We start from the raw sequence: 12,224 nt of genomic DNA on the forward strand, positions 1-12,224 counted from the left end.
TTAGACAGATTCTGGTTATCTATTACTGTGACTTAGATGAAGATCAGACCACACTTTATGAGTAATTCATGCAAAAATGCATATAATTGCAAAGGGTTCACAAACTTTTTCTTGCAATGGTATGTACAGAGCTTCATCAATTCAATAGTATTTTATTTTCCTGTGAATGCCTGCAAGAAAAGGAATCTCAGGGCAGTGTATCCACTTCTACTCAGTGGCCACTTTATTAGGTACACATGCCCATCACATGACAGCAACTCAATGTATAAAAACACGCAGACATGGTCAAGAGGTTCAATTGTTGTTCAGACCAAACATCAGAATGGGGAAGAAATGTGACCTAAGGGACTTTGACCGTGGAATGATTGTTGGTGCCAGATGGGGTGGTTTGAGTATCTCAGAAACTGATCTCCTGGGATTTTCACACATAACAGTTTCCAGAGTTTACAGGAAGGTGACACTAACTCATAAAACTACACATAACAACAGTGGTGTGCAGAAGAGCATCTCTGAATGCACAACATGTTGAACCTTGAAATGAATGGATTACAGCAACAGAAGGCCATGAACATACACTCAGTGCCCGCTTTATTTGGTATAGGAGGTTTAACGACGAAAAGAAGAGGAAATGTTTCTTGCCCCTCATGGGGTTGAATCCACGGGATTCACAGGGAATGGTGGGGTCATTCAAAGTGAATGACAGGCACTTGAGTTACAAGGGTGGCAAGAAAGGAGCAAAGTGTTTGAGCTCAGGATGAGATTAGTCAGGAGTGGGGCAGCGTGCTCGCTGCAGCTGATCAGAAGGTTGACACAGGAAGGTGACCCTATCGTTGATATAAAAATCAAACTCAAAAACACAAAAGGTTCTGCAGATGCTGGAAATCCAGAGCAACACACACGAGATGCTGGAGGAACTCAGCATGTCAGGTAGCATCAATGGACAGGAACAAACAGTTAATAAGAGGACTGGAAAAGAAGGGGGAAGAAGTAAGAAACTGGCAGGTGATAGGTGGACGAGGTAATAGGCTGAAGAAGAGGAAGGAATTTGATAGGAGAGGACAGTGGACCATGGAAGAAAGGGAAGGAGGAGGGGCATCAGTAGGAGGTGATGAACAGGTGAGGAGAAGGGTGAGAGAGGAACCAGAATGAGGAATGGAAAAAGAGAAGGGGAAGGGGGGGGGCGGGGGAGTTAGAGAAATCAATGTTCGTGCCATCAGGTTGGAGGCTACCCAGATACAAGATGTTGCTCCTTCATCCTCAGATTGGTCTCATGACAGTAGAGGCCATGGAATGACAATGGGAATGGAAAGGTGAATTGAAATTCTTACTGAATCTTCTTTTTCCTCTTCCTTTCCAGTCCTGATGAAGAGCCTGAAATGTCAACTGTTTATTCACCTCCATAGACACTGGTTGCACCAGCATTTTGTGTGTGTGTGACCCATATTCCAGTAATTCATGGAAACGTTGTGTGGTGGGTTGGGGGTGGTGTAGGTTTTTGGGGGGGGGGATCAGACAGACTCAGATCTGACAGACTGGTGTCTGAGACACTGTGACAACGTTGTGTTTGATTGTGTGGTGGGTTGGGGGTGGTGTAGGTTTTTGGGGGGGGGGGGGAATCAGACAGACTCAGATCTGACAGACTGGTGTCTGAGACACTGTGACAACGTTGTGTTTGATTGTGTGGTGGGTTGGGGGTGGTGTAGGTTTTTGGGGGGGGGGATCAGACAGACTCAGATCTGACAGACTGGTGTCTGAGACACTGTGACAACGTTGTGTTTGATTGTGTGGTGGGTTGAGGGTGGTGTAGGTTTTTGGGGGGGGGGGAATCAGACAGACTCAGATCTGACAGACTGGTGTCTGAGACACTGTGACAACGTTGTGTTTGATTGTGTGGTGGGTTGCGGGGTGGTGTAGGTTTTTGGGGGGGGGGATCAGACAGACTCAGATCTGACAGACTGGTGTCTGAGACACTGTGACAACGTTGTGTTTGATTGTGTGGTGGGTTGGGGGTGGTGTAGGTTTTTGGGGGGGGGGGAATCAGACAGACTCAGATCTGACAGACTGGTGTCTGAGACACTGTGACAACGTTGTGTTTGATTGTGTGGTGGGTTGGGGGTGGTGTAGGTTTTTGGGGGGGGGGAATCAGACAGACTCAGATCTGACAGACTGGTGTCTGAGACACTGTGACAACGTTGTGTTTGTGTGGTGGGTTGGGGGTGGTGTAGGTTTTTGGGGGGGGGGGGGAATCAGACAGACTCAGATCTGACAGACTGGTGTCTGAGACACTGTGACAACGTTGTGTTTGATTGTGTGGTGGGTTGGGGGTGGTGTAGGTTTTTGGGGTGGGGGGAATCAGACAGACTCAGGTCTGACAGACTGGTGTCTGAGACACTGTGACAACGTTGTGTTTGATTGTGTGGTGGGTTGGGGGTGGTGTAGGTTTTTGGGGGGGGGGAATCAGACAGACTCAGGTCTGACAGACTGGTGTCTGAGACACTGTGACAACGTTGTGTTTGATTGTGTGGTGGGTTGGGGGTGGTGTAGGTTTTTGGGGGGGGGGAATCAGACAGACTCAGATCTGACAGACTGGTGTCTGAGACACTGTGACAACGTTGTGTTTGTGTGGTGGGTTGGGGGTGGTGTAGGTTTTGGGGGGGGGGGGGAATCAGACAGACTCAGATCTGACAGACTGGTGTCTGAGACACTGTGACAACGTTGTGTTTGATTGTGTGGTGGGTTGGGGGTGGTGTAGGTTTTTGGGGAGGGGAAATCAGACAGACTCAGATCTGACAGACTGGTGTCTGAGACACTGTGACAACGTTGTGTTTGATTGTGTGGTGGGTTGGGGGTGGTGTAGGTTTTTGGGGGGGGGGGAATCAGACAGACTCAGATCTGACAGACTGGTGTCTGAGACACTGTGACAACGTTGTGTTTGATTGTGTGGTGGGTTGGGGGTGGTGTAGGTTTTTGGGGGGGGGGAATCAGACAGACTCAGATCTGACAGACTGGTGTCTGAGACACTATGACAATGTTGTGTTTGATTGTGTGGTGGGTGGGGGGTGGTGTAGGTTTTTTTGGGGGGGGAATCAGACAGACTCAGATCTGACAGACTGGTGTCTGAGACACTGTGACAACGTTGTGTTTGATTGTGTGGTGGGTTGGGGGTGGTGTAGGTTTTTGGGGGGGTGGGAATCAGACAGACTCAGATCTGACAGACTGGTGTCTGAGACACTGTGACAACGTTGTGTTTGATTGTGTGGTGGGTTGGGGGTGGTGTAGGTTTTTGGGGGGGGGGGAATCAGACAGACTCAGATCTGACAGACTGGTGTCTGAGACACTGTGACAACGTTGTGTTTGATTGTGTGGTGGGTTGGGGGTGGTGTAGGTTTTTGGGGGGGGGGAATCAGACAGACTCAGATCTGATAGACTGGTGTCTGAGACACTGTAACAACGTTGTGTTTGATTGTGTGGTGGGTTGGGGGTGTTGTAGGTTTTTGGGGGGGGGGGATCAGACAGACTCAGATCTGACAGACTGGTGTCTGAGACACTGTGACAACGTTGTGTTTGATTGTGTGGTGGGTTGGGGGTGTTGTAGGTTTTTGGGGGGGGGGGAATCAGACAGACTCAGATCTGACAGACTGGTGTCTGAGACACTGTGACAACGTTGTGTTTGATTGTGTGGTGGGTTGGGGGTGGTGTAGGTTTTGGGGGGGGGGAATCAGACAGACTCAGATCTGACAGACTGGTGTCTGAGACACTGTGACAACGTTGTGTTTGATTGTGTGGTGGGTTGGGGGTGGTGTAGGTTTTTGGGGTGGGGGGAATCAGACAGACTCAGGTCTGACAGACTGGTGTCTGAGACACTGTGACAACGTTGTGTTTGATTGTGTGGTGGGTTGGCGGTGGTGTAGGTTTTTGGGGGGGGGGGGAATCAGACAGACTCAGATCTGACAGACTGGTGTCTGAGACACTGTGACAACGTTGTGTTTGATTGTGTGGTGGGTTGGGGGTGGTGTAGGTTTTTGGGGGGGGGGAATCAGACAGACTCAGGTCTGACAGACTGGTGTCTGAGACACTGTGACAACGTTGTGTTTGATTGTGTGGTGGGTTGGGGGTGGTGTAGGTTTTTGGGGGGGGTGGGGGGAATCAGACAGACTCAGATCTGACAGACTGGTGTCTGAGACACTGTGACAACGTTGTGTTTGATTGTGTGGTGGGTTGGGGGTGGTGTAGGTTTTTGGGGGGGGGGAATCAGACAGACTCAGATCTGACAGACTGGTGTCTGAGACACTGTGACAACGTTGTGTTTGATTGTGTGGTGGGTTGGGGGTGGTGTAGGTTTTTGGGGGGGGTGGGGGGAATCAGACAGACTCAGGTCTGACAGACTGGTGTCTGAGACACTTGCCTGCGGGTTCATTACCTGAATGACAACTCCATCGATACACTGTTCCAGGATTCCTTGCCGTACCACCTCTGTTTTCAGCAGCACCTTGGGAGAAACATCAGCCATCAGAGCCCGTAGTGTGGGGGAAGGGGAACTGCAGACAGGGTAAAAAAGGTTTAAAACACAGTAAGGCAAGTTTGGAGAAAGAAGCCTGAAGTTCGAAGGCTGAAGGTGGAGATCCAAAGGAGTCACAAGAGCCCGTGTCTCCAGAGTCAGAGGTTGGTGAGAGTCCCAAAGTCAGGGCCTGAAAGTCAAATCGGTGACCGGCAACTCCTCGTACATAAACCGAAATTGGAGGCCCCATATCTGCCATCTGAGAGTTCAGGCTCGAGGCCCAGAGGTGACCTGTCCCGGTCAGCCGGTGGGTGGGAGGGGAAGGGGCTGGTTTCCTTGCTTCATTTTGTTGCAGCTGTTGCTGGTGCTGCTCTGCTGAACAATGTGAGCATGCTGTGTTGGTGCCGATTGTGTGGTGACACTTGTGGGCTGCCCCCAGCACACTCTTAGCTTCAGAATCAGGCTTACTATCACTGACACATGTCGTGAAACCTGTTACTTTGTGGGAGTAGCATAGTGCAAAATAAAAAGAGACTACAAACTACAATAAATATAAAAACAGACTATAAACTACATTATATATATATTTATATATATATATATATATATATATATATATATATATTAACAAGTTAAATAAGTCACGCAAAAAAGGAAAAAAAAAGTGAGTTAGTGTTCACACTCCATTTTGAAATCTAATGGCAGAGGGCAAGAAGCTGTTCCTTAAATGTTGAGCGTGTGGCTTCAGGCTTCTGGACTGCTTCTCGCCAGAATGTGTGGGACCTTCAATTGTATTGGTTGCTGATACATTTCAGAATAAGAATCGGGTTTAATATCACTGGCATATGTCATGAAATTTATTGTCTTTATGTCAGTAGTACGATGCAGTACATAATAACAAAGAAAAAAACTTTAATGTATATATATTAAATAGTAACTGTAAATATACATTAACTCTCTATACATCTATATAGTAGTTAATTTAAGTAAGTGTGTGGAGGGAGTTTCACTCTATGTCTGACCCTGGGAGTGTGTGATGGGATGGTGTAGAAGGAGATTCACTCTGTGTCTGACCCTGGGAGTGTGTGATGGGACGGTGTGGAGGGAGATTCACTCTGTGTCTGACCCCGGGAGTGTGTGATGGGATAGTGTGGAAGGAGATTCACTCTGTGTCTGACCCTGGGAGTGTGTGATGGGACAGTGTGGAGGGAGATTCACTCTGTGTCTGACCCTGGGAGTGTGTGATGGGACGGTGTGGAGGGAGATTCACTCTGTGTCTGACCCCGGGAGTGTGTGATGGGACGGTGTGGAGGGAGATTCACTCTGTGTCTGACCCCGGGAGTGTGTGATGGGACGGTGTGGAGGGAGATTCACTCTGTATTCCTGCCCTAGGATAATGTACTTAAAGCTTTCCATTTACTCACCTTCACTGCATAAATTTTCTTGTCGGTCCTTCGACGGGCTTTCAAGATGGGTCCCAGGGAGCCTTTGGCGATGAATTCAACGTCCTAAGGAGGAAAGAAGCAGACAGCCATCCAGATCCCAGTTAGATCAGCACTACCTTTGTTTTTAACCAGTTACTCACTCTAAGGAAAGGTAACTCCATTTAGAGTTAGGCGATATTTAACCTCAGAGATAGTTAACCCCTGCCTAATCATGGGATACTTTCCAATTTACTGGTATGTCTTCGGAATGTGGGAGGAAACCTGAGCACCAGGAGGAAAGCCACATGCTGGTGGGAGAGTGTACAGATGGAGTTGAACCCTGAACTCTGTAGCTTCACATTAACTGTGCGCTGGCAGGAACAGTGAGCCTCATCCACAAGGTACCTGGAACTCGTGAGCCATCTGCTGGGATTTGTAGGGGAAAACCGGAAAGAACAGCGAGATGAATCGAGGGAAGGGCCATCCCGTGCTTCCGGAGCAGCCGGCCGTGCCTCGCTCCTCAGATGGTCGTCGCCGCTCCTGGACGCGTGTCCCGGCTGTCAGGAAGGGCCCTGAAAACCAGCTCGAGAGCGACAGCCCCATCTTGGACACAGCCCCCTTCCATTTCGTGGCGGGGACTGACCGACTAGAGGAGTTGCCGCCCTGCGTCAGAAAACAACAAAACTCAAATCAGAATCTGTGAGGGACGGGGAGTGACAGGAGTAGGTGTTGTAGGGGAGGGGAGGTGGAGGTGGGGGTCAGGAGAAGGGGAAGAGAGAAAAGGGTGTGAGTGGGGGGTGGGGAAGGACTGTGGGGGAAGGGGACAGTTGGGGAGGGGGCACAATTGGGAAGGGGGAGAGGGTGGGATGAGTGGGTGTGGGGGCCAGGTTCTGATGGGGACATTTGGGGTGCAGATGGAGAGTGGTGTGGGAATGAGTGATGGGGAGGGGCAGTGTGGGGGAGGGGGGGAGGTGGCCAGATGGGGGAGTGGGACAGAAGGGGATGGGGATAGGACGGTGAAGGGGCCGAGGAGCGCAAGGAAAGGTGAGGAGGGGGCCGGCATCGGCCCACCCGGTCCCCGCCTACCCCGGCCGCGCTCCGCTCGTTCCCCATGGCCGGGCACCGGGCTGCCGACAGTCACATCTCCCGGGGCAACTCGGGCTGCCGGTGATCGGCCCGCAGCATTCTGGGATGCTGGAGGACCGCCGCTGTTCTCTCCCGGCAGGCAGCCTGGGATCCTGAAAGACAGCGACTAACAACTCCAAACTCACTCAAAAGGCAGTTTCTAAAATTCTGAGCCACGCCGTGGAAGGATGAACAGAGAAATGTTTCACGCCACTTCTGAAGATGTCACTGGAGCGTGACGACTCATTGCAAACTGCTCCCAGGAAAATTAATATATTACTTCTATGATAATCGTTGTACCGTTTGAAATCTCACTCATCTGTCACTAAGTATTCCTGATAATGTGCTTTCTGCATTGTAATTGTTTGACCATATTCTGCCTCAATGATTTGATCTCTATGAAAGAGAAGCTTTCCACTGTATCTTGGTATTTTACATTTTACACCGCAAATAAAACATGTGTTCGCTTTGTTTGTTACGTGTACATCGAAACGAACAGTGAAATGCATAATTCTGCGCCAGTAACCATCACAGACATTATGAGCACGGTAGTGGGGGACGCAGCTCGGAAATGTCGCGCTGCTTCTGCCACCAACGTAGCATGCCCACAATTTACTAACCTTAACCCGTAAATTTTGGGAATGTGGAAGGAAGCCCATGTGATCACAGAGAGAATGTACAATCTCTTTACAGGTCATCCATTATGTGCCGTGTCTTTTCCATGACCATAATTGTTCTAGGTAATTTTTTCTACAGAAGTGGTTTGCCATTGCGGAGGGGTGGTTAGTGGGTTAGTGTGGAGGGGTGGTTCGGGGGTTAGTGTGGAGGGGTGGTTCGTGGGTTAGTGTGTAGGGGTGGTTCGTGTGTAGGGGTGGTTCGTGGGTTAGTGTGTAGGGGTGGTTCGTGTGGAGGGGTGGTTAGTGGGTTAGTGTGGAGGGGTGGTTCGTGGGTTAGTGTGGAGGGGTGGTTAGTGGGTTAGTGTGGAGGGGTGGTTAGTGGGTTAGTGTGTAGGGGTGGTTCGGGGGTTAGTGTGGAGGGGTGGTTCGTGGGTTAGTGTGGAGGGGTGGTTCGTGGGTTAGTGTGGAGGGGTGGTTCGGGGGTTAGTGTGGAGGGGTGGTTCGTGGGTTAGTGTGTAGGGGTGGTTCGTGTGTAGGGGTGGTTCGTGGGTTAGTGTGTAGGGGTGGTTCGTGTGGAGGGGTGGTTAGTGGGTTAGTGTGGAGGGGTGGTTCGTGGGTTAGTGTGGAGGGGTGGTTAGTGGGTTAGTGTGGAGGGGTGGTTAGTGGGTTAGTGTGTAGGGGTGGTTCGGGGGTTAGTGTGGAGGGGTGGTTCGTGGGTTAGTGTGGAGGGGTGGTTCGTGGGTTAGTGTGTAGGGGTGGTTAGTGGGTTAGTGTGGAAGGGTGGTTCGTGGGTTAGTGTGGAGGGGTGGTTCGTGGGTTAGTGTGGAGGGGTGGTTCGTGGGTTAGTGTGGAGGGGTGGTTAGTGGGTTAGTGTGGAGGGGTGGTTCGTGGGTTAGTGTGGAGGGAGGAAGGGAGAGAGAGAGAAAGGGGGATCAACAGTTCAGAGACTTTAAGGAGAACGGTTGCAGAATTTAAAGGAAAGGACAAACAATAAACTGGAAGTTGAAGCCGACGCTGTGGCTGGAAGCAATAATGAACACTGCTCCCTTCCAGCATCGGTAATCCTCCTTCCCCGACAAGAGCAACGGGAAGCAGAGAGCGTAAACGTCGCTGTGCTTTTGGTCAAGTCCCGATAAGACTAGAACGAAAAGAAGGAGATAAATACCTGCATGATGAAACAGTAATCAGCTGCAAGGTGCTCACACAGGAGCTCGCTCGCAGAACCTGTTCAGCAGTCTGCCTGCACGGGCACATCGACTCTGCAGCAGGGTCCGTGGTTGTGACTGGATCCCCCTCCTAGGTCCAGTTCTACAGGCGCCACAAACCTGTACTTGTTGGAAGTCCACGATGGGAGACTTGTCCAGGGTCTTCTCGGCCAGGATCCAAGAATGTCCTCCCCACCCCCCACCCCGATCCACGAGGTTCTGGACCTTACCCCATACCCGACGAGATGCCATGAGGCACCGCATGTCATGGACCGGGGAACCATCCACCAGGTGGGGTGGAGAGGGGGGTGTGGTGACTGAGGTAGTACCCGTCCTGAGCTGGTAGGGTTAGGGTTAGGGTTAGTACCCGTCCTGAGCTGGTAGGCCAATCAGCCTGCCGGGCGCGCTGTTCCTGAGCACGGAGCAGAGAAACCCGGGCTCGTCTCCTGCTGTTCAGCAGCAGGAACTCCCTCATCTGTCTCCTGGCCATGGAAGAACAGTGGATGGAATCCCTTCGTCGCATTCAAAAGGAGAATGTCCATGGGGGACGACTGGAGGTTTTTGTGGGCGATCTCGGCCCACACAGTTGGGAGCTCCAGGACGTGGGTTTGGAAGTGGCGGGGCGGCGCAGGGTTGTCTCCAACTCTCTCAGTTGGATTGGGGGTGGGAGCCAGACGAGGGGCTGGCCATGGCTCCCTCAAGAGAAGAGAAAGCCTTCCAAAAGCGGGGAGTGAACTGAGCTCCCCGGTCAGACACTGACCTGAGGGAGGCCGTGCAGCCTCAACACACGTTCGACCGTGAGCGTGGCAGTCTCACAGCCGCCGGGAGCAACCGAGCCACAACGACCGGAATGGTGTCGTTTCGGGGGGCAGCCCACTGATGAATCCGCCGGGAGGTGGGGTACAGGCAGAACTGTAGTTCACCACATTCAAGATCCCTCCCCCACCGCTGTTCGCCAACCTGACCCCCGATTGTAAACCTGTGGCAACTAAAAGCAGGAGGTACGGCGCGGGGGACAGGGCCTTCATTCAGTCGGAGGTGCAGTGGCTGCTCAGGGAGGGGATCATTGAGCCAAGCACAATCCCTTGGAGGTCCCAGGTGGTCGTTGTTCGGACCGGGCAGAAAAATAGGATGGTCGTGGACTATAGTCAAATCATCAATAGGTTCACACAGCTTGACGCGTACCCCCTACCCCGCATCGCTGATGTGGTCAACCAGATAGGTCAGTACAAGGTGTACTCGACAATAGATCTGAAATCCACTTATCACCAGCTCCCCATTCACCCAGAGGACCGCCCCTACACCGCCTTCGAGGCGGGCGGCAGGCTCTATCACTTCCTGTGCGTCCCCTTCGGTGTCACTGTCTTCCAGAGGGAAATGGACCGGTCGGTGGACCAGTACCAACTGAAGGCCACATTTCCCTATCTGGATAACATCACCATCTGTGGTCGCGACTGGTCGGATCACAACGCCAACCTCCAATGATTTCTCCAAGTGGCCGCAGCTCTGAACCTTACTTATAACAGGGACGAGTGTGTGTTCGGAACCACCCGACTCGCTATCCTTGGGTATGTCGTGGAAAACAGGGTCATTGACCCTGATCCCGACTGTATGCAGCCCCTGTTAGAACTCCCTCTTCCCACCACTCTCAAAGCCCTCAGACGTTGCCTGGGTTTTTTTTTCCTATTACGCCCAATGGGTCCCCCATTACACAGACAAGGCCCGCCCCCTGGTCAAGTCTACCACTTTTCCCCTCTCTGCCGAGGCCTGCGCGGCCTTCAGCTGCATTAAAGGGGACATTGCCAAAGCAACGATGCATGCGGTGGACGAGACCATTCCCTTCCAAGTAGAGAGTGACGCCTCCGACTTCACGCTGGCTGCTACCCTCAATCAGGAAGGCAGGCCAGTAGCATTCTTTTCTCGTACCCTTCAAGGCTCTGAAATTCAGCACTCCACGGTGGAGAAAGAAGCCCAGGCCATAGTGGAAACTATTAGGCACTGGAGGCACTATCTTGCTGGCAAAAGGTTCACCTTGCTGACCGACCAGCGCTCAGTTGTGTTCATGTTCAGCAACCAACAGCGGGGCAAAATCAAAAATGATAAAATTTTGCGGTGGAGAATGGAGCTCTCCACCTACAACTATGATATCCTGTACCGGCCTGGAATGCTCAATGAGCCCCCTGATGCCCTATCCCGGGGAGCATGTGCCAGCGCGCAGCTCGACCAGCTATACGCCCTCCATGCACATCTTTGCCACCCGGGGGTCACCCGATTTTACCATTTTGTGAAAGCTCGGAACCTGCCATACTCCCTGGAGGACATCAGGATGATGACCAGGGACGGCCAAGTCTGCGCTGAGTGCAAACCGCACTTCTACCGTCCTGACACGGCTCAACTTATCAAGGCCACCCGCCCCTTTGAGCGACTAAGTGGTGACTTTAAGGGCCCCCTTCCCTCCACCGACCGCAATGTCTACTTTCTCAACATTATCGACGAGTACTCGCGGTTCCCTTTTGCCATCCCCTGCCCCGACACCACTACCACGTCCGTCACAAAAGCCCTGCGCCAGCTCTTCACTCTGTTCGGATATCCCTGCTATATCCACAGTGATAGAGGGTCAGGTGGAGAGGGAGAATGCCACCATGTGGAAGGCCACACTTTTAGCCCTTAAGTCAAAAGGGTCTCCGTCCGCGACCTGGCGCCCGCAGGAGCAGCAGACCACTACCCCGAACACTCCCCGGTGACTATGAACCCTGTACCCGAGGTGATACCGCGCACACCAGGCCCTACACAGACTCCTCACGACACTCATATACCGGGCGACTCGTAGGCGCATATTCCAGGCGCCTCGCACACGCGTGAGGGATCACTGACGCCTAGTGGGCTGACACCTCCAGTTCGGCCGGAACCAGCACAACCTCCGTCTCCGGTGCTACGTAGATCGCGGCGACAGATTCGACCACCTGATAGACTTAACCTGTAAATATACTTGTAAGAAACTTCGCCACATGGGGACTCTCTTTTAAAACAAAGTGGGGTTGAATGTGGCGAACTACATATACCTGTCTGGACATGCCCCCTGCTGACTGCTCCCGTGGCTCCTCCCACAGACCCCTGTATAAAGGCGATTGAGGTCTGAGCCTGGTCTCTCAGTCTCCAGGATGTAGTATGGTGGTCACTCGCTGTTTGTTCCTTCTTCCAATCAATAAAAGCCGATATCTCGCCTTTACGTCTCAGAGAGAGTTATTGATGGTGCATCAAAAACAACAGCAGACTCACGGCGTGCCTCGTTCTGAGCATGTGGGACGGGCAGAGGTGAAGTTGTGGCCATCCCACGACTTAGTTGGGCGCCAAA

At 52.0% G+C, this 12,224-nt stretch overlaps 1 protein-coding gene across 1 annotated transcript in view; it reads right to left on the reverse strand.

The window, feature by feature from the left end:
• The window catches only part of LOC132395216 (ribosomal protein S6 kinase-related protein-like), a 30,165-nt gene extending 22,469 nt beyond the window's left edge, over positions 1 to 7,696 (reverse strand). The window contains exons 1-4 of the mRNA XM_059971504.1: positions 7,009 to 7,696; positions 6,328 to 6,585; positions 5,923 to 6,006; positions 4,421 to 4,489 (exon numbers count right to left, since the gene is read on the reverse strand). Coding sequence (XP_059827487.1) covers positions 4,421 to 4,489; positions 5,923 to 6,006; positions 6,328 to 6,585; positions 7,009 to 7,035 — 438 coding nt within the window. The 5' untranslated portion in view covers positions 7,036 to 7,696. The remainder of the gene's footprint in view (positions 1 to 4,420; positions 4,490 to 5,922; positions 6,007 to 6,327; positions 6,586 to 7,008) is intronic.
• Between the last annotated feature and the right edge of the window lie 4,528 nt (positions 7,697 to 12,224).

This window comes from Hypanus sabinus, chromosome 6 (genome assembly GCF_030144855.1).
Source record: "Hypanus sabinus isolate sHypSab1 chromosome 6, sHypSab1.hap1, whole genome shotgun sequence".
NCBI classification, from domain to species: Eukaryota; Metazoa; Chordata; class Chondrichthyes; order Myliobatiformes; family Dasyatidae; genus Hypanus; species Hypanus sabinus.